Source organism: Coloeus monedula (genome assembly GCF_965178545.1).
Source record: "Coloeus monedula genome assembly, chromosome: 28".
Lineage (NCBI taxonomy): Eukaryota > Metazoa > Chordata > Aves > Passeriformes > Corvidae > Coloeus > Coloeus monedula.
Genome location: NC_138808.1, coordinates 5,130,916 through 5,148,556, shown reverse-complemented (window position 1 = coordinate 5,148,556; position 17,641 = coordinate 5,130,916). Strand labels below are relative to the sequence as shown.

General features: G+C 63.4%; 3 protein-coding genes across 6 annotated transcripts in view; all 3 read right to left on the bottom strand.

The window, feature by feature from the left end:
* Positions 1 to 203: 203 nt before the first annotated feature.
* PPIA (peptidylprolyl isomerase A) lies at positions 204 to 2,295 on the bottom strand. Its single transcript, XM_082298137.1, has 5 exons — positions 2,183 to 2,295; positions 1,155 to 1,185; positions 959 to 1,047; positions 611 to 783; positions 204 to 506 (listed from the first exon to the last, which is right to left on the bottom strand). The coding sequence occupies exons 1-5, from the start codon at positions 2,249 to 2,251 to the stop codon at positions 371 to 373; spliced, it is 498 nt and encodes a 165-aa protein (XP_082154263.1). The 5' UTR covers positions 2,252 to 2,295; the 3' UTR covers positions 204 to 370.
* A 733-nt stretch (positions 2,296 to 3,028) lies between these two features.
* Positions 3,029 to 9,676, bottom strand: ZMIZ2 (zinc finger MIZ-type containing 2). Of its 4 annotated transcripts, XM_082298402.1 has the most exons (19): positions 9,614 to 9,676; positions 8,776 to 8,897; positions 8,453 to 8,567; positions 8,162 to 8,364; positions 7,884 to 8,076; positions 7,545 to 7,802; positions 7,295 to 7,468; positions 7,138 to 7,203; positions 6,892 to 7,063; positions 6,115 to 6,259; positions 5,424 to 5,634; positions 5,242 to 5,347; positions 4,923 to 5,080; positions 4,769 to 4,836; positions 4,518 to 4,586; positions 4,158 to 4,402; positions 3,902 to 4,077; positions 3,586 to 3,798; positions 3,029 to 3,472 (listed from the first exon to the last, which is right to left on the bottom strand). In XM_082298402.1, the coding sequence occupies exons 2-19, from the start codon at positions 8,823 to 8,825 to the stop codon at positions 3,365 to 3,367; spliced, it is 2,730 nt and encodes a 909-aa protein (XP_082154528.1). In that variant the 5' UTR covers positions 8,826 to 8,897; positions 9,614 to 9,676; the 3' UTR covers positions 3,029 to 3,364. The 4 variants fall into 4 exon arrangements, 3 of the variants coding, with proteins under 3 accessions (XP_082154528.1, XP_082154529.1, XP_082154530.1); XM_082298403.1 differs by lacking the exon at positions 7,295 to 7,468; XR_014227136.1 differs by lacking the exon at positions 3,029 to 3,472 and having other exon boundaries at positions 3,663 to 3,798; positions 3,902 to 4,042.
* Positions 9,677 to 10,732: 1,056 nt separating this feature from the next.
* Positions 10,733 to 17,641, bottom strand: part of OGDH (oxoglutarate dehydrogenase) — a 30,951-nt gene continuing 24,042 nt past the window's right edge. Inside the window, exons 10-23 of the mRNA XM_082298334.1 lie at positions 17,113 to 17,241; positions 16,381 to 16,560; positions 16,078 to 16,230; positions 15,286 to 15,388; positions 14,944 to 15,072; positions 13,875 to 14,025; positions 13,652 to 13,779; positions 13,386 to 13,564; positions 13,167 to 13,238; positions 12,548 to 12,670; positions 11,910 to 11,982; positions 11,309 to 11,472; positions 11,030 to 11,184; positions 10,733 to 10,946 (exon numbers count right to left, since the gene is read on the bottom strand). Coding sequence (XP_082154460.1) covers positions 10,826 to 10,946; positions 11,030 to 11,184; positions 11,309 to 11,472; positions 11,910 to 11,982; positions 12,548 to 12,670; positions 13,167 to 13,238; positions 13,386 to 13,564; positions 13,652 to 13,779; positions 13,875 to 14,025; positions 14,944 to 15,072; positions 15,286 to 15,388; positions 16,078 to 16,230; positions 16,381 to 16,560; positions 17,113 to 17,241 — 1,860 coding nt within the window. The 3' untranslated portion in view covers positions 10,733 to 10,825. The remainder of the gene's footprint in view (positions 10,947 to 11,029; positions 11,185 to 11,308; positions 11,473 to 11,909; positions 11,983 to 12,547; positions 12,671 to 13,166; positions 13,239 to 13,385; positions 13,565 to 13,651; positions 13,780 to 13,874; positions 14,026 to 14,943; positions 15,073 to 15,285; positions 15,389 to 16,077; positions 16,231 to 16,380; positions 16,561 to 17,112; positions 17,242 to 17,641) is intronic.

Below are 17,641 nucleotides of genomic sequence, written 5' to 3'. Positions count from 1 at the left end.
CTTCCCCAGCTGAAGCACTGAGGACCCCCATGCTCAGTGCCAAGACCAGCTGAATTTGTGCACTCTGGGTCCTACTGGGGACCCAGTGTAACCACCCCACTGGCAGGGATCCCTCCTGTCCCCTCAACACCTCCTTTTTCCTCCCCCACCAGCCCCAGACCCTGCCCTCCCCAGCTGAGGTACAGAAGGGAACTGCTATGGTGTATGTAGTTTAACTCGTTTTATTTAGACTCGAAGATAACTGCGGCCCAGTGGGACCGTGACCCAGTAGAAACGCAGCAGTACATCAGGAGTGGGGCGGGAGCGGGTGAGCTGCAGCGGGGTGTGATGCCCAGGCTGCCCAAGGAATGGTCAGTGGTGAGAGAAGGGTTTACGAGAGCTGCCCGCAGTCAGTGATGGTGATCTTCTTGCTCGTTTTGCCATCTTTGGAGCCACAGCGCTCCATGGCCTCCACCACATTCATCCCCTCCTTGACGCGGCCGAAGACGACGTGCTTGCCATCCAACCTGCCGGAGAAGCACCAGTCACAGCTGGTCCCCAATGTCCCCCAACAGAGGACATCTCCCAGCTGGAGATCCCCAAGGTTCTCCTCCCATAGCCCATGACTCACCACTCGGTCTTAGCAGTGCAGATGAAGAACTGGGAGCCATTCGTGTTGGGGCCAGCATTGGCCATTGACAGGATACCAGGGCCCGTGTGCTTCAGGATGAAGTTCTCATCAGGGAACTTCTCCCCATAGATGGATTTGCCTCCAGTGCCATTGTGACGCGTGAAGTCACCACCCTGTGAAAAGGAAGCATTTCAGGTCATAGGTGCAAGAAAACGCTCTGGAACTGGATGCAGGCAAGAGGCAGAACCAACCTCCCACCCTTAATCTGCCAGCATTCAATTCCAAAACCCACGAGTGCCAGATCGCCTCACCCACCCACCTACCCACTGCAGCAGGAGCACCACGCACCTGGCACATGAACCCAGGAATGATTCTGTGAAAGCAGGACCCCTTGTAGCCAAATCCCTTCTCACCAGTGCTCAGAGCACGGAAGTTTTCTGCAAAGGAAATAAAACCACACCATTAAAAGCTTTTATTTGTCGAGCATTCAGGACAGTACTAGGGCTTGGTGCAGCTGCAGTGGAGCCAAAGTTGCTTTACCAACCTGCTGTCTTCGGGACCTTGTCTGCAAACAGCTGTGAAGACAGGAAAGACATTTGTCAGTCTGGGCTGGTGACTGGCCACTGCCCCCCACACCACGAGGCCGCCCCCAGACTGCGGGAATCCCCCCAGGCGCTGCTCGGAGCCCAAGGACCACCCTCCAGGTGGCAGCTTCTCGGCCGTGCCAGCAGCTCTAGACCCCTCCCTGCCTTACACCGCTATTTGGAAGCTCCGAACTAACAGCTGCGGCTCACCAGCGGGGCAAAGAAGCGTTCGTTCCGCTGGCCTAGATTAAATTAAACATTAATATGCCTGAAGCCTTCTTGGGCGGGGCGCGCGCGCCGCCTCCCAACGCTTCAGGAGGATTTTGGGCTGGATGCGCCACCCGAGCGGGAGCGCGGCCCCGAATCTGCAGCAGCCGCGGCGCCCGGAGCCGGCCCAGCCGTGCCAGGGATGCCCCGCGCCCCGGGCGGGGTGACAAATGCTTTGCCCTCCAGCGACAATCCCGCGGCGATCGGGTTGCCGGCACTCTCCGCCGGCATCCCCAGATGCGGGCAGCATGGCCCGGGAGTTCGACACGGCTCATCCCGATGCTCCGGGGGCCCTGCGATAAAATGGCGGCGAGGCAGCCACGGCCGCGACCCGCAGTGGGGGGAACTGCCGCGCCCCCACCGGCCCCGGGGCGGAGCGGAGCGGAGGCGCGGCGGGAACACCGTGGCGGCGAGGCCAGCGGAGGCCAGCGCTAACGGGGCGCCAGCGGTACCAGGTGTGGACTGACTCCCGTGGGCGATGGCGCGCCCCGGGCCAGCATCGCGCCGCCGCCGCTCCTCAAGCTACCCGAGCGCGACGCTGAGGGGCCGGTGGGGCCCTTTGTTCGCCCCGCCGGCCCAGGGGCGCCGCAGCCCCGCAGCCACACCGACGCGCCCCCGCCGCGCACGCGCGGCGCCTGCTGGCCCCCCACCGGCCCCGCGCGCCCGGCAAGGAAATGGCAACGGCGCCCCCCACCCCTCCCCAGTCGCCTCCCGCGCCCACCTCGAAGGTGACGCGACCCAGGGGCTCGCCATTGGCGGCGATGTCGAAGAAGACGACGGGGTTTGCCATAGCGAGACACGAGCAGGGCAGCAGACGCTCCTCCGTGCGGCGGGCGCGGCGCAGCAGAAGGAGCGCAGCGCCCCGCCGCCCCTTATATAGGGTAGAGGAGGGCCCGCCTCCTCCGCAGCGCTGGCCAACGGCCGCTGGCGAAGTGGCGGAGTGGCAGGGCAGCCAACCAATCGACGGCGCCGCGTTTGAAAGAGGGGGAAGGGGGGAAAAAAAGCGCGGGCGGGGCGGGGGCCGCGGTCCGGCGCTGGGCAGGGCGCGGCGCGCATGCGCTGTGCGGAGAGTGAGGAGAGGCAGGATGGGGCGGGCGCAGGACCGGCAGCTGAGGGGAGGGGGGTGCGGCGCCGGGCCGCCGTGCGGGGTGGTTCCCGGGGAGGGGGGGCGGCGGGGATGCGGCGGCACCAGGGCTTGTGGGGCTTGGAACTGCCGGAGCTCCGGCCCAGCTCTGGCAGCTTACCGCCAGACGTGGGGAAACACCCGATTCCCCTCCTCCGCCGTCGGACTGCAGCACCGCCCGGCCGGCCCCGGTTAATGATTGACGCCACAGGCCCGGTTCACCGCCCGGCCGGGCCGTCGCTGCTCGGGAATGGGGCAGGATTTCCTCGCTACTCGGGACACACCCTCCCCCCTCTGCCCGGAGAGAGGGCTGGATCCCCCCGCCAACCCAGGATCTCCCCTGCTTGCCCGGAGAGGGGTCGCGGGGCCAGCCCCACAGCGGGATGACAAAAGATCGGGGGACACACATGACCCTGCAGAAGGATCCTTTAATAGCCATCGGGGACGTACAGGGCAACTCGGCGGGGGGGCAGAGGGAGCTGAGCTCTGCACCCCACACCAGACCCGTGCGGTACAAGGGGCAGCAGCATTTGCACATTGATGGGGGGCACGGGCAGCCCTGCAGTGATGCACTTGCCTTTAAATACGGGGAGTCTCAGGGGAGCAGTAGTGTTTCTACACTATGTACAGCCTTGTGCTTCTGGGAGGGCTCAGCCCCTCTGTCCCATCGCAGCCCTTTGAGAAAGCCCCCGCAGTGGGGGGGTCCCAGCTCTGCAGCGGGCAGGGGCACACAGTGCTGCCCCCCAGCCCCCGGGGTGGGGGTGGGGGGGCAAGGATGGCTCAGTTATTCTCGAAGAGGGAGAGGAGGTCATCGTTGCTGCTGCTGGGGAGGTCAGGGGGCCCCAGGTAGGAGAGCAGCTCGTCAGGATTCGTCAGCTCGGGCAGGAGCTGGGGGCAGCAGTGTGTGATGATTGGCTCCCCGCAGCTTATGCCCACCCCCCAGCAGCAGCTGGCATCCCAAGCCAGCAGCAGGACCCTTGTCCACCCCCCTGAGTACTCACGTCGAGGGTAGGCTCCGAACCATCACCCGCCGTGGCCATGCTGGGTGCAGGGGGGAAGACGAGGTCAGCAGTGTGGGCCGGGGGTCCCAGGGGTTGCCGTGCCACTGCGCTCCGGGAGTGCAGCGTGGGGGCCGGCTGGCTGCCCGAGGGAGTGTTGTGCAGCCCCGTCTGCACTGCGGGGTGGGACGGCTCCATTCGTCCTGGCGGGGGAAGCTGGGGAGCGGGGGGAAAGAGCTGTGAGACCCTCCCTCCCCTGGGACCCCCCAGTGAAACACGGGGGCTTTGGGGAAGCCCCTCCACCCATAGCCCAGCTGACCTGTGTGGGCAGAGGGGGCACAGGAGGCTTCTCAGGGGCCAGAAGGCTGCCTGGGATGTTGGGCTGGTAGGAGATGGAGGGGGGGCCTGGTGTGAAGTCACTCAGCGTTGAGGTGCCAGGGACGCCAGGGGCGGTGAAAGGCTCCGGGAAGCCCCCAGGTCCCAGAAAGCTGGAACCTGTGAGAGGAAATGGGGCAATTGGGGGACACACACAGAGGAATGGGATTCAGTCCTGTCCCCCATGGGTCCCCCCGTACCCGGGGTGCTGTAGTCGGAGGCAGCCCCTGCTGGAGGTTGTGACAATGCCGGGAAGGGCACAGAGCCAGGCCCCAGGGCCGCGATCATCTCCATGATGTTGGGCAGCACCATGTGTGCAGGACTGAGTGTCCGGCACCGCTTCAGCGCTGGCCCCTCCGGCTCCTCCTTGATGTGGACATCAGGTTTGATTGGGACAGGTTTCCAGCTGCAGGTCGGGTCGATGGTGATCTCCTCATGCTCCGAACTGGGGGCAGCAGGAGGGCAGGGGAGGTGAGGTTGGGGGCACTGGCTGCACAGCTCCCCAGGGGTGGCACAGGACCAAGCATGGATGGACAGACAGCTGAAGTGAAGGCACTTACTTCTGGATGTAGATCAGGATGCCCAGCATGTACTGGTCCACCTCCAGCCCCTCCAGCAGGGCCGTCTTACTGCAGGCAGGGTGAGGGCAGGGTGAGATAAAGGAACCCCCACCAGACAGGAACCTACCCCCAAGGCGAGAACTACCTCTCTCTCAGGGCAGGAAACATATCCCCCACAGGCAGTGAAACACACACCCCTGCCCTGCAGGCAGGGACACCAGGGCGTGGCCCCATTGCGGGCCCCCACTCACTTGCAGACAGGACACCGCCATGTCCCCCTCTCGCAGTTGAGCTGCAGGTATGACTCCAGGTCGAAGCACTGTGGGGGAGAGCAGCAGCTGAGATGGAGGGGGGCAGGATATTGGGTGGGGGATACCCCCAGCACCCTGTCGTCACCATCCCTACCTGTATGTGCCGGCAGTCATGACCCCTGGCTGGAAGCTGGATCCTCCGGAAGGTGATAGGGCACTTGAGGGACACCTTGATGGCCGTCTGCTCCACACCGTCCTCACCATTGGGCCCTGGTGTCCCCGGGATGGTCCCACTGCTGAAGTTGCGCTTGACTGGAAAGGTGGGGGCAAGAGGCACCAAGGGTCAGAGCCAGGACACTGGGATGGGAGTGGCACCATGGTGGCACCTGGGCAACAGTGCACCATCACCCCCATCCTGCTGTGGCCCCCCTGCTATGGTGCATCCTCCCAACCCCCAGGACCCAGGCGCTCACTTTTGGTGATGCAGTGCTCAGCGGGGAGCAGGCGCTTCTTGATGAGCCCCTGCAGCACCGAGCGCACCGAGGGCCGATGCACCAGCTGCAGGACGAACAGGTGGGACTGCGGAGAGATGGGGGGGCTGAGCTGTGGCCCCAGCCACCACCCTCCCTCTGCTGGTACTCCCCCGGTGACTCACACAGCAGCAGGCGGTGACAGTGATCTGGATAGTGTTTCTGCCGGGCTGGCAGACGTGCTTCAGGTAGAGCGGCTTGTGGGAGGTCTTGTTGTCACCACGTTCAATGGTGAGCGGCGTGGCATTGACGCTCACCTGCACGGAGGCCGGCCAGTTGGTGTTCATCTGCCGGTCCTCGTGGTGGTAGCACTTGAACTGCAGCTCCAGGTCAGGCCTGGGGGCAGGCAGGGTGTGGGCAGGGGGTGTGCCCGCACTCGAGCCACCGCACCACGTGTTACCACACCATGCTGCTCCAAGCCATGCAGAACCATGCAGCGCTAAACCACTCCATATTACACTGTCATACAGCACTGTGACAAACGCCAAAAGTACCACCGCATAGTCCTGTGCCAGGCCACACAACGTCCCACCATGCTCTGCCATGCCCCAAACCACCACGCTGCATCACAACATGCCGAACACCATGACACCACGCTGAACCATGGCAAGTACAGCTGTGCCAGGCCACACCTCGCACCGTGATGCAGGACAGCACCATGCCAAGCTATACCAGGCCACGTAACCCCGTGGCACACAGCACCATGCAGTGCCCAGCTGTGCTGCCCAGCACAGCCCCCCACCGCACCACATGGTGCCGTACAGCACCCCCGAGCAGCACTGTGTGACACTACACAAGGTGCCCCAGAGCCCCCACCTCATCATGAGGGTCTTGTAGACAGAGTCACGGAGCTGGAAGACGTGGTTGCTAACAGCCAGGTTGTGCTGCAGGCGGAAGGGCTCCAACACCACGCCGTCCCGCACCGGGAAGGTCAGTCGCAACTCCTCGCCGGGGGCCGGCCCTGCGGGATGCCGCCATCAAGGGAAACCGACACCTTCCCCCCGGGCCCCAGCCGCACCCACGCCATGCCCCAGCCGCGCCCCGCCCACTGCACAAGGATCCACCTCGCAGGAAGCCCAACCTCCACTAAGCGGCCCTGCCCACCCCGGAAACCGCAGCCCCATGGAGGAAGCTCCTCCCGCCCAAAGTGGCCCCACCCCTGGGGGCCACCCCCCTCCCACCCCTATGGAAGAAGCCCATCCCACCGAAGATTCCTCCCGCTCGCTCTAGGAAACCACACCCTGTCCCAGCCCCTCCCAATCCAGATGGTCCCACCCTAAAAGAAGAAGCCCCCCACCAAAACCACCACTCCTGATAAAGCCCCTCTCCCTGAGGCCACACCCTTTCAACAAGCCCCTCCCAGTACTCTGTCCCCCCTCACAGGAAGCCCCACCCCCTGCCTCCATCAGCCCCCAAACCCTGGCAGTGGCCCCGCTCTCTTCTCTGAAGCACACTCCCCCCCCACCCCCCAACATCCTCCATTTAAAGGGGCAAAGGCCACAGGCCTGCCAGATGCAAGGCCCACCCCAGGCTGCTGGGGCATGGGGGTGATCTCTGTGAAGTGCCCCCCTCACCCGCACCACGGACACCTACCCGAAGGGGATGGGTGCAGGGGGGCAACGCTGGGCTTCATGTCTGCCAGGAAGGGTGACTTGACATCCTGACCAGGGGACGCATAGGCGGGGATGCCGCTGCCTGGCGTCATGGGTGGTGTGGGGTTCCCGGCCAGCGGCGAGCTGGGATACCCCGGCAGCGACCGGCCTGGCTGTAGAGGCACCATGCACCCTCAGTGTCCAGCCAGGCCAGCACAGCCCCCACCCCACCCGCTGCCAGACTCACCCCATTGATGGCTGCTTGGCTGTAGGTGCTGAAGCTGGCACTCTGCCCATTGAACTGGTCAGCTGGCTATGGGAGGAGGAGGGTCTCCAGGGGCTGGCACCGTGGGATGGCAGACACCCGGACCTCCACCCCTTGCCCACCATTCCCCCTGTGATACCTTGTAATAGGGTCCAGCACTGCCTGAAGCCGAGAGGTACTGGCCCATGCTCTGCTGCAGCCTGTGGCCAGGGTATGAGGGGGACGGACCGGAGGACTGGGGGGCGCTGGGGGCATACTGGGCACCAGCTGCAGCGTACTGCCCGCCCTGGAGGTACTGCTGTGCTGGGTACCCCTGTGGGGCCAGGGAGTCAGCACCAGTGGGAAAGGGGGTCCCCATATATCATAGCCTTCACCAACAGAGCACTCACCTCATTGGAGTACGCCCGCTTGAGGCTCTGGCGGGGCAGCTGCTGGCTCGGGGGGGGGGGGCCAGGGTAGGTGTGCTGAGGCACTCGCTGCCCGCCATAGAGGGGGCCAGTCCCGGGCGCCCGCACTGGGCTCATGCTCACGGGGGAGACGCCAGAGGGGGCCACAACACCTGCCATGCCAGCCGGGCTCATGCTGTTGGGGCCACGGGGCCCGGCATGGGGCAGGAACTGGCTGCTGAAAGACTGCCCTGTGCCCATCTGCAGCAACAAAGAGAGAGAAGTCACGGCAGGGTGGGGGCAGCTGTCAGCTCCCCAGTTCTGCCACAGCCAGGTTCTTACCGCGCTGTACTGGCTCAGCTCCTGGCTCTGTTTCTCCTGCAGTGCTGCCACCGTTGCCGTGGCTGTGGCCGTGGCTGTGGCAGCAGCCGCGGCCACAGCAGCAGCAGCTGCTGCCTGGGTGAAGTCAGCAGTGGCCCGGCTGGCGTGCGAGGGGAGCCCCATCCCTCCAGGGCCACTTGGGCCACCATTGTAGCTGGAGAACAGAGAACCAGGAAGGGACATGCAGTGGCCCTGCAGCAGGGCACATGCCAGGCCATGAGGGACAGGGCTGGCCTTACCTGGCAGCGAAGCCCGGCCCACTGGGGTAGGCGTTGCGGCCATAGACACTTGGCTGCACATACCCCTTCCCTGGCGCCCCCTCGGCGAAAGGCTGCTGTGGCAGGAATGGTGGTGAGCTCATGCCCGAGCTGGTGCCTGCCATGCCAGGCAGCAGTGGGGTGCTGGAGCTGCTCCCCCCAGGGCCCATGGGGCTGCCAAAAACCTGGGGGGTGCAGTGGGAGGCAGCGGGTCAGGCAGGGGCAGTGGCATCCAGGTGCGGGGGGTCCCTGGGGCGGGGGTGCTGCTGGTACCTGGCTCTGGGAGGGGTTGCTGACACCCCAGACAGTGGTTACCACGGAGAGGGATCCCGGCGGCTGATTGGTGCTTGGTTGCCAAGGAACAGCCTCGTATGCAAATGAACCATCACTAGAAAGAAAAACAAATTAATGAAGATGAAGGACAGAGGGATGGAGAGAGAAAGGGGACTGGGGGATGGAGGGATTGAGGAAATGGAGAGATGAAGAATGGAAGGGATGGAGAGATGGACGGGGATGGATGGACAGATGGATGGACGGATGGATGGATGGGGCAATGAATGCATGGGTGGATGGAGGGACGCTGCCCCGGCGCCCACCCGTGGGGCGCAGGCGGCAGCGAGGGTTTCATGGGGTTCATGGAGCTCATCAGCGGGTGTGGGCTGGGTCTTCCAAGGCCGCGGCGGGCACTGCGGGACGGCGGCACCGTCTGTCACTGGGGCTGCGGGAAGCAGTGGAGCGGCCGGTGAGGGGCGGCCGCCCCCGGAGAGGCCGGGGCGGGGGGGGGGGGGGGGGGACAGCCCGTAGGCTTCGCGACCCCCCCCAGCCTCCGCGGCCGGGACTTGGCGTCCGGCCCGCGGCTGGCACCGGGCGCCGGACGGCACGCGCCGCCCCCGCTCCGGGCCGCCCCCCCGCGCCGGCCACCGCGGCCTCAGACCCCCCCCGGGGCGGCGGGCGCCGGGGGCTTCCCCCGCGCCTGCGGGCGGGAGCAACCACGGGGACTTCCCGGGGAAGGGACGCGGCCCCCCGCCCGGCATTGCACCCCGCTGCCCGGGGTATTTCCAGCCGGGCCCGGCAGCGGGGGCCCGCGGGGTCACCGGCGCTTTCGGTTCCTCCCGGCGTCGCGGGAGGGCGGCGGAGACGGGGTCGCCGCGAGGAAAGACACGAAGCGGGGGGAACACCCGCGGCTCCCGGCTCCCCGGAGCCGCCACCACGGAGCCACCGGCCCCCGGCGCCCCTCGCCGGCGGTGACAGCCCCCTCCGCTCCTTCCCCGGCGGCACCGCAGGGACAGGCCCCGGGGCCGGGCCTCCCCCTCCCCCCCATTGCCATAGCAACCGCCCCCACCGCCCCCGGCGCGGCGGGGGGTGGCCCGCGGGGGCACCGCCAGCCCCGCCCGTCCTCCCCCCCGTCCCCCCGCCCGGCGCTCCCGCTCTCACCGCGGCGGCGGCCCAAGATGGCCCTGGCGGCGCGGGGCGCGCGCGGCTGCGCGGAGGCTGCGCGGGATCTTCAGCCGCGCGCGGCCGCAGCTCCGCGGGGGGCGGGGCCGGGGGCGAGGCCGGGCCGCCGCCGCGCACAATGGGGCCGCGCGCTCATCAGTATGCAGGCCCCGCCCCCGCCCCGCCAGGCGCGGGTAGCCGAGCGCCGAAGAAGGGTCTGGGCGGCGGCGGGGAGCGCGGGTGGCGGCAGCAGAGGAGTGCGGGCCCCCGTGTGCGGGGCGCCGGGGGCAACACGCGTGGGGCAGCACGACGGGCGCTGCTCTCGCGGCGGCGGGACCGCGAGACGCGCGGGCACGTGGCACCGTGCACGTGTGTGCGCGTGTGAACGGGTTGCGCGCAGGGACGCGGACCCACGCGCGCCGCACGGAGAGGGCGGTGACACGATGTGCGAGCCGGTGTGTGACAGCACAGCCACGGGTACGCGCGGGGTTGGGGCACGCGTACCGTACCCCCGACCTTCCTCCTGCAGCTGAAGGACCTGCGGCGCACCGAAAGGCCGTGGTGGGTTCTGGGGATACCGACAGCGAGTCCCAGCTGGCGCTGCCCCCGTCGCCCCCACCCCCCAAGGACCTCCCACGGGAGGACGCGGTGGGCTCTGCAGACGCCAACATTGAGCCCCATCCGGGGGACCACCTCCCCCGACTCCCACCCAGGGTCTCCCACGAGAGGACATGCCACCCAGCACCAGCACTGACCCTGCGGGGGCTCAGAGCTGGGGGATAGTGCAGACTCAGAGGGGAAAAAGGTGCTCCCCAAGGACAGGTAAAACTGAGACGGGCACAGCACTCTCACACCTGTCTGGGCCCTCAGGGCATGCAGACGCCCTATCTCCCTCCTCCAAGAGAGGCAGGCAGTGGCTGCGCAGGAGCAAGTCCAAGACTGGGAGGAGCTGGGAGGAACCTGACTCATTGCCCTGGACACCCCCATAGAAGAGTCTTGGGGACCAGTCCATCCAGGGGTCTGGGCAGCTATGGGTCTCACCCACCAAGGCAGCAGGCAGGCCCCAGACCCACCAGCGCCGCCCTGATACGAGGCAGACAAGGACTCCAGGCACCAGTGTGGGGTTGACAAGGTCTGTAGTTGAGGGGGGAAGGCGGGCGAAGGACAGAGACGGACAGACAGACGGAGGAGCATGCTGCGCCGCGCCAGCGCTCAGGCCAGGTCCTTGAAGGCATCGAGGTTGAAGGCCATGTCGAGGAGCCGCTGCAGCTCTGTCAGGTGAGTTTTCTTATTGCCGGTGGCAGGGGCAGCTGCTGGCTCCCGCCCTGCATACCTGCCGGGGAGAAGGTGGGCCGTGAGAAGGGTCTGTACCGACAAACTCCCTCCCAGCCTCACAGCCACCCCCTGCATCCTTACCAGACAGGCTTGGCACGGTTGATGGTGGTGCGGAGCCGGGGTTTGACATAGTCATAGTAGCCCTGGTTCTTGTGCTCCTCCTGGCACCACACCAGCTCAGCAGCTGGGTATTTCTGGGCTTCCCGCTGGAGGAGGTCGAAGGGGAATGGGGAGAGCTGCGGGGGACACAGAGTGCTGTCACAGGGTATATGGGGCAGCACCACAGGGGACACAGGGCAGCATCTCAGGGGCTGCAGAACCCCCAGCCCACAGGCATGGCAGTGGCAGGACCCTGCTCACCTGCTCCACCCTGGTGATGGCCACATCAGCCTCCATCTGCCGGGCCTTGCGTTCACGGGTCAGGTCGTAGTACACCTTGCCGGTGCAGAACAGCACCCGCTTCACCTGCTCAGGGTTCTGGGCTGCAGGGCCACTGTCAGGGATGACACGGAGGAAGTGGGTGCCTGCCAAGGAAGAGAACGGCACCCTGAGCCACAGCAGTTCACAGCACTGTGCCAGCAGCCACTGCACCCACATCCCCGGCCAGCCCCTTCCGGGACCCCGAGCGGCAGAGTCAGGCCTCTGAGGCTGAGTCAGCTGACCTGGGTACAGGTGCAACTCCCACTACAAACCATCACATGCCACTTGGGGCTGCCAAATCCCAGCAGCAAGTGGCTGCCAATGGAGGAAGCTCCACTGAGCCAAGTTTCCCGAGGGTGCCAGGCTCGGCCCTGATGATGGGGGGCTCCCATGTGCCAAGGAGATGGCCCTGGCCTCACTCAGCCACTCTCCAGCATGGGGAGGCTTCTGCCAGGCAGACTTTACCCAAGGCCACAGGCTCCTGCCCTTCACCCTGCAAAGTGGCGTGGGGGGAACGCAGGCTGCTCTGTGCTACTTGTACCTGGCAGCATGTCGTCGAAGCTGGAGCGGGCTTCAGGGTGGCGCAGCAGTGACTTTGGAGTGAAGATTATCAGCTGGAGTGGGGGTAAGAGGCAGAGCAAGGTGGTCAGCCCTGCCAGAAACACCACCCCTGCAAACCACTGCTGGAGCAGCCACCTGCCTGCCCCCGCCCCCTTCCCCCCAGTCCTGCCTGGGCAAGGGAGCAGCTGCCAGAGATTTGCTTCTCACTCAGCTGCAGTACTCTGCCAGATTGGGCACCCATTCTTGACAGCACCAACCCTCCCAGTCAGGGTGTCCCCTGGGGAAGAGGCAGAGGGGCTACCAGGGACCTGCCTGTCCCATGGCTGTAGCTGACTGAAAGTGGCTGAATTAGGTTATGTATCAGTGTCTGTTGGCTCCAACAGCCCTGACCTCCCCACCGAGTTTGGGAAGGGATCACAGCCCCTGCAGCCCACATGAGCCAGCAGCTGCACATCGAGTGCCAAGCCAGTCCTGAGCACCATGAAGTCCTTAGCCAGGCAGAGGCCTACTGCCTGTGTTTGAGGTGCACGAACGAGCAGCCCCCAGCCCCATCCCAGTCTGCCAGGACACAGCGCCCTGCCTGGGCACCAAGCTGAGCACGGAGCTGCTGGTACTGACCGGTTTGCGGAAAGGCAGGAGGATCTGGCGCCGGAGGACATGGAAGAAGTTGGCTGGAGTGGAGCAGTTCACGACGATCCAGTTGCACTCATAGAGCTGACGCACATCGAAGTCATCCAGCTTCTGTCTCGGCCAGCAAGGGTGAGGGGATTTCACGAAACACATGGTACCTCTTGGCCTCGTGGCTCCAGCAGCAGGGAAAGGAGTGGTCCCCAGCCCTCCCTCCCTCCCTCCCTCCCTTTCCTTCCTTCCTTCTTCCTTCCTTCCCTTCCCTCCCTCTCCAGAGCACACAGAGACTCAGAGAGACCTGGGAGAGGCTCCAGGGCTGTGCCCTCCACCTTGGTCTGGCCATCGGGGTGGCCAGCAATACCCTCTCATGCCACTTTCAGGGCCACCTCTACCTCAGACTATTCCGCAGCCCCAGGTTTGGTGGAAGTGCAGCCGGGGCACCAGAGGTAGGCCCTTTCCCCGAACCCTCCTGGCACGTGAGCCCAAGGCATCCCATGCCTCCTGCTATCCCACTGTGCTAAGCCCACACGGGTGTTGCTGCCCTCCACCCAGCCCAATCCAGGGCACAGGAGGGCCAGGCTGAGCACCACAAACAGGGGCCACCACTCACAGGGAAGACATCCGGATCATCATTGCACATCTGCAGGAATCGCTCTGGACGGGCAGAGGAGTGCTCGGGACCCTACAAGGACCAAGCAGGGGGATGGTCATTGCGGGCCAAGTCAGGCATGAGAACCTGACATCAGGCACTGCCATGTCATGAGCAGTGCTCTGTCCATGCCACTGCTGTCCAGGGCTCTGCCTCCAGAGTGAGCAGGGGAGTCCTTACCATGCCCTCCATGCCATGGGGAAGCAGCAGCACAATGCCATTCTGCCTGACCCACTTGGCCTGCCCAGGACAGATGAACTGGTCGATGATGCACTGAGCAGTGTTGTGGAAATCCCCGAACTGGGCTTCCCAAAGCACCAGGGCGTTGGGACTGGCCATGGCGAAGCCCAGCTCAAATCCTGAGAAATGGAAGAGCAGTGAGAGGGTTGGGTTACCCTTCCAGAGCAGCCTGACCCTGGGCAGTGAGCACAGACCCACTCACTCACCCAAGACACCGTACTCTGACAGGGAGCTGTTGCAGACAGTGTACGGAGCCTGGTTGGGCCAGAGGTGGTTCATGGGGATACAGGTCCTCTTGTCCACATTCTGATCATGCAGGACATGGTGGCGATGGCTGGAGAAGGGAGAAGAGTTACTTCATCATTAGCCTGTGGATCCCTTCCAGAAGGGCTGGAATTGCCTTTAAAGCCTCCAAAAGCAGGGCTTTACCTAAATGTCCCCCTCTCAACGTCCTGGCCACTCAGGCGGATGTGGATGCCCTCTTTGAGCAGGGAGCCAAATGCCATGTACTCTGCCAGGGCCCAGTCGACCGTCCGGTTCTTCACCATCTCCCCACGGGTTTTCAGAATACGGCTCAAACCTGCTGGGACAGGAGCCGTTTCATAGCCAGCATGGGACAGAGCTCCAGTGACACCAGGTTTGTTCCACAACCAGCCCACGGACTGACAGACTGCAAGTGGCATGGGCAGAAGAATGGATTCACCTCTGCTGGAGGGATGAACCACGGATGAGGAATAAGGACTGCAGGGAAAGATCAGCTCCAAAGAAGAGCTATTCCTTGGTTCACTTCCCTTACCCACACCTCTCTCGTGAACAAGTTCTCATAGACTCAGGAGTCTGGGTGAGAAGGAACCCTAAAGATCATCCAGCCCAACCCCTGCCACAGAGGTTTCTTCCACTAGAAGGGACATCTTCCACTAGACCAGGTTGCTCCAAGCCCTGTCCAACCTGGCCTTGAACACTTCCAGCCACAACTTCTCTGGGAAACCTGTGCCAGGGCCTCACCACTCTCACAGGGAAGTATTCCTTCCCAATATCCCATCTAACGCTGCCCTCTGGCAGTGGGAAGCCATTCTCCCTTGTCCTGTCACTCCATGCCCTGGTGCAAAGTGCCTCTCCACCTCTCTGGAAGCTCCTTTCAGCACTGGAAGGGTCTCTCAGGTCTCCCTGGAGCCTTCTTTCCTCCCAGCTAGACACTCTCAGCTCTCTTGGAGTTCCCGCAGAGGGGCTCCAGCACTGGTATCATTCTCAAGGCATCCTCTGGACCTGCTCTAACAGGTCGAGGTTTTGCTTGTTCTGGGGCCCCCAGAGCTGGACATGTGGTCCAGGCAGGGTCTCAGGAGTGCAGCGTAGAGGGGAAGGATCCCCACCCTTGACCTGCTGCCCACACATATTGAAGCAATCCAATACATTCCTTCCTTCCAAGCCACATCCCAGCCCTATCTCACATCTCTCCGGAACAAATGCCCTGTCTGGTACAGCTTCCACAAGCTCCTACCTCCATGGATAGTGAAATCCTCCACCGGCACTGAGCTGGCCACTTGACCAATGTGTGTCAGGTCCTCTTCATTGAGGCCAGTGGAAGGGCAGGTCATGCTCCGGGGCTGCCCATCCAAAGTGAAGAAACCTGTCGGAGGAGAGACATCATGGTGCAGGAGATGTGTCAGATCCATGGGAAGACCTCACGTCACAGACACCCTTCAAGCAAAGGTGGGGACACCAGGAACGGGGAGAGCACCACCAACCTCCCCTCTGGGGTGGTTTACTAGAAAATCTCTGCCATGGCTCTAGAGAGGTCAGGTGCTTTGCTATGGCCTCCAAATCACTGCTAGTGCCTTACCCGGCCAAGGTGAGTCCAGCCAATGCTTGATGTGCAAGATTTTCTCATCCTTGGATCTGGCATGAGCCTCCTCACAAATCTTATCGTACTTGGCAATTTCCTCCTGAAAGGCAGAACCAGGAGGCAGAAAAACATTAACGGGGGATTTCCAAACAAGGGCGTTAAGCCTGAGGACCTCGGTGTAAGCTTGCAAGGGTGCTGGAGGGCAGAGGTGGTCCCCACAGCAGGGGAGTCCAGAGCTGTGCAGTTCAGCTTCAGAGAGCACAGCCACAGCTGGGACCCCTGTACCCCAAGGGACAGCTCTGCTACGCTCAGAGCTGACATCTTGTTTTCAACCCTACTGATGCTGAAAGGTGGTGCCAGGGCAAGCAGGGCTGGTGGAGCGTCTGCGTCGCAAGCTGCACAAGCAGCAGAACCGGGACAGGACCTGCCCCAGATATCTGTGGCCACAGCAATCCTGAACGCTGGGACGTGCCTGTGCTGCAGTGGCCCAGAGCCGCATGGCCTGTTCCACACTGATCACAGGCAATCCTTGAACTAGATGTTCCTGCACTTTTCAGAGCTGGCACAGTTGAAGGATGAGCCTTGGCTCCGAACTCCATCACTGCCAGGTCTGCAGCGCACGCCCAGCCCCAGCACAGCTCTGCCACCTTTAGGTTACAAAGCACAAGCCATGTTTCCTGTGGGCCCAGGTGGGCCCTGCACATGGTTCACACCCAGGTCTGAACCACCTAAGTAGTTTCCCGTGGAGATGCCACCTACAGCTTTCCTTTCAGGCCCCACAGATGGTACCTCGTACTCCGGCTGATTTACCACCCCCTGGGAAATCAGCAGCTCTGCGTATTTCTGCAACACTGGCTTCTGTTTCCGGATCTGTTTGTACATCAGGGGTTGCGTGAACATGGGCTCATCCATCTCATTGTGCCCATTGCGCCTGTAACAAACCTGCCAGGAAAGGAAAGAGCCCTTGAATACAGCTGCCTGTGGCCAAATGCACTCGGGAGCTACCTGGATCATATATGAGGGAGGGTCCCAAACAGCCCAGGAGGGACTCGCGCACACCCCAGCTTCAGGGACTTGTGCCACATTCCTTACCAAATCCACCACCACGTCCTTGTGGAAGGTGCTTCGCCATTCTGCTGCCACATTGCACACATAGACAACGGCTTCAGGGTCGTCTGCATTGACATGGAAGATGGGCGCGTTGACCACACGGGCTACGTCGGTCGGGTACGGGGAGGAGCGGGCCATCCGCGGGTCTGTTGTGAAGCCAATCTGTAGCAGGTGAGGGGAAACAGGATGAGCACAGTGTTACCAACGGGATTTGGGACACGGCTTTGTTCAGCAGCTCCTTCTTTGGACACTGATGTCACGGCTGGCTTGGCGTGAGGCAGCTGCGCTTTGCTGGCCCAGGAAACTGTCCACACAGCTCCAAGGGCAGCTCAGCTGCTGCAGCTGGGCTGTGGATGCACAACCTGCCTGTCTCCTGTGTCTGGACACAGTGGCACATCCTGGTACCTGTTACACCTGTGGGGACAGGCTGGTACCAGCAAAATGCCTTCAGTTTCCGTGGTGGCAGACAGGATCAGCCCTGTCAGACCTCGCACACTGAGCATTAGTTTCTATCACCTCTGCACCAGACTGGGCTCAAAAGCTGCTGCCGTTGAGCAGCTGGGTGAGAAGTACCCTCTGCTGACCGCAGGTTAGGGCTCCTGCCAGGACCACTGGCAGGAAAACAGCTGCTGCCGGTTCCAGCTACTCCCTGGCCCAGAGCCTGCAGAGACAGCTCTGCCAGAGGCCCACAGGCACAGGGGATTTGCTCCTCACCTGGTTGTTGACCACAACATGGACAGTGCCGTGGGTGGTGTAGGAGGGAAGGTCGCTCAGGTGAAACGTCTCGTACACAATGCCCTGCCCTGCAAATGCAGCATCTCCATGCAGGAGGATGGACATCACCTGGGAGAGGGGAAGCCACAGCAGTCATCAGGGACAGCAAGCAGGACACCAACCAGAAAGGGGCCCAGCTCTCCTCCCCATGAGCTTTCAGCATCCTGGAAAGGACATGGAGCAGCTCATCAACACATCCAATTCTTTCCCCGGGGATGGGAATGGAGTCACCCATGGCTGACACACCACTGGGCAGAGGCTGTGGACACCAGCCCCACCCCAGCAAGGGCAGCACCCTTGGGGCACCCTGAGAAGACAGCAAAACACCACCTGGTATGTCCCAGCTGGGCAGCAAGTCCCATTCCCAGATACACACATTGCAAAGCAAAGCTTTTTTCTCACTGGGGGAAGAAGAGAAGAAAGCCCTGTTCCCTCACACTTTCAGCCCAGAAGCCCCATGGGCAGGAGC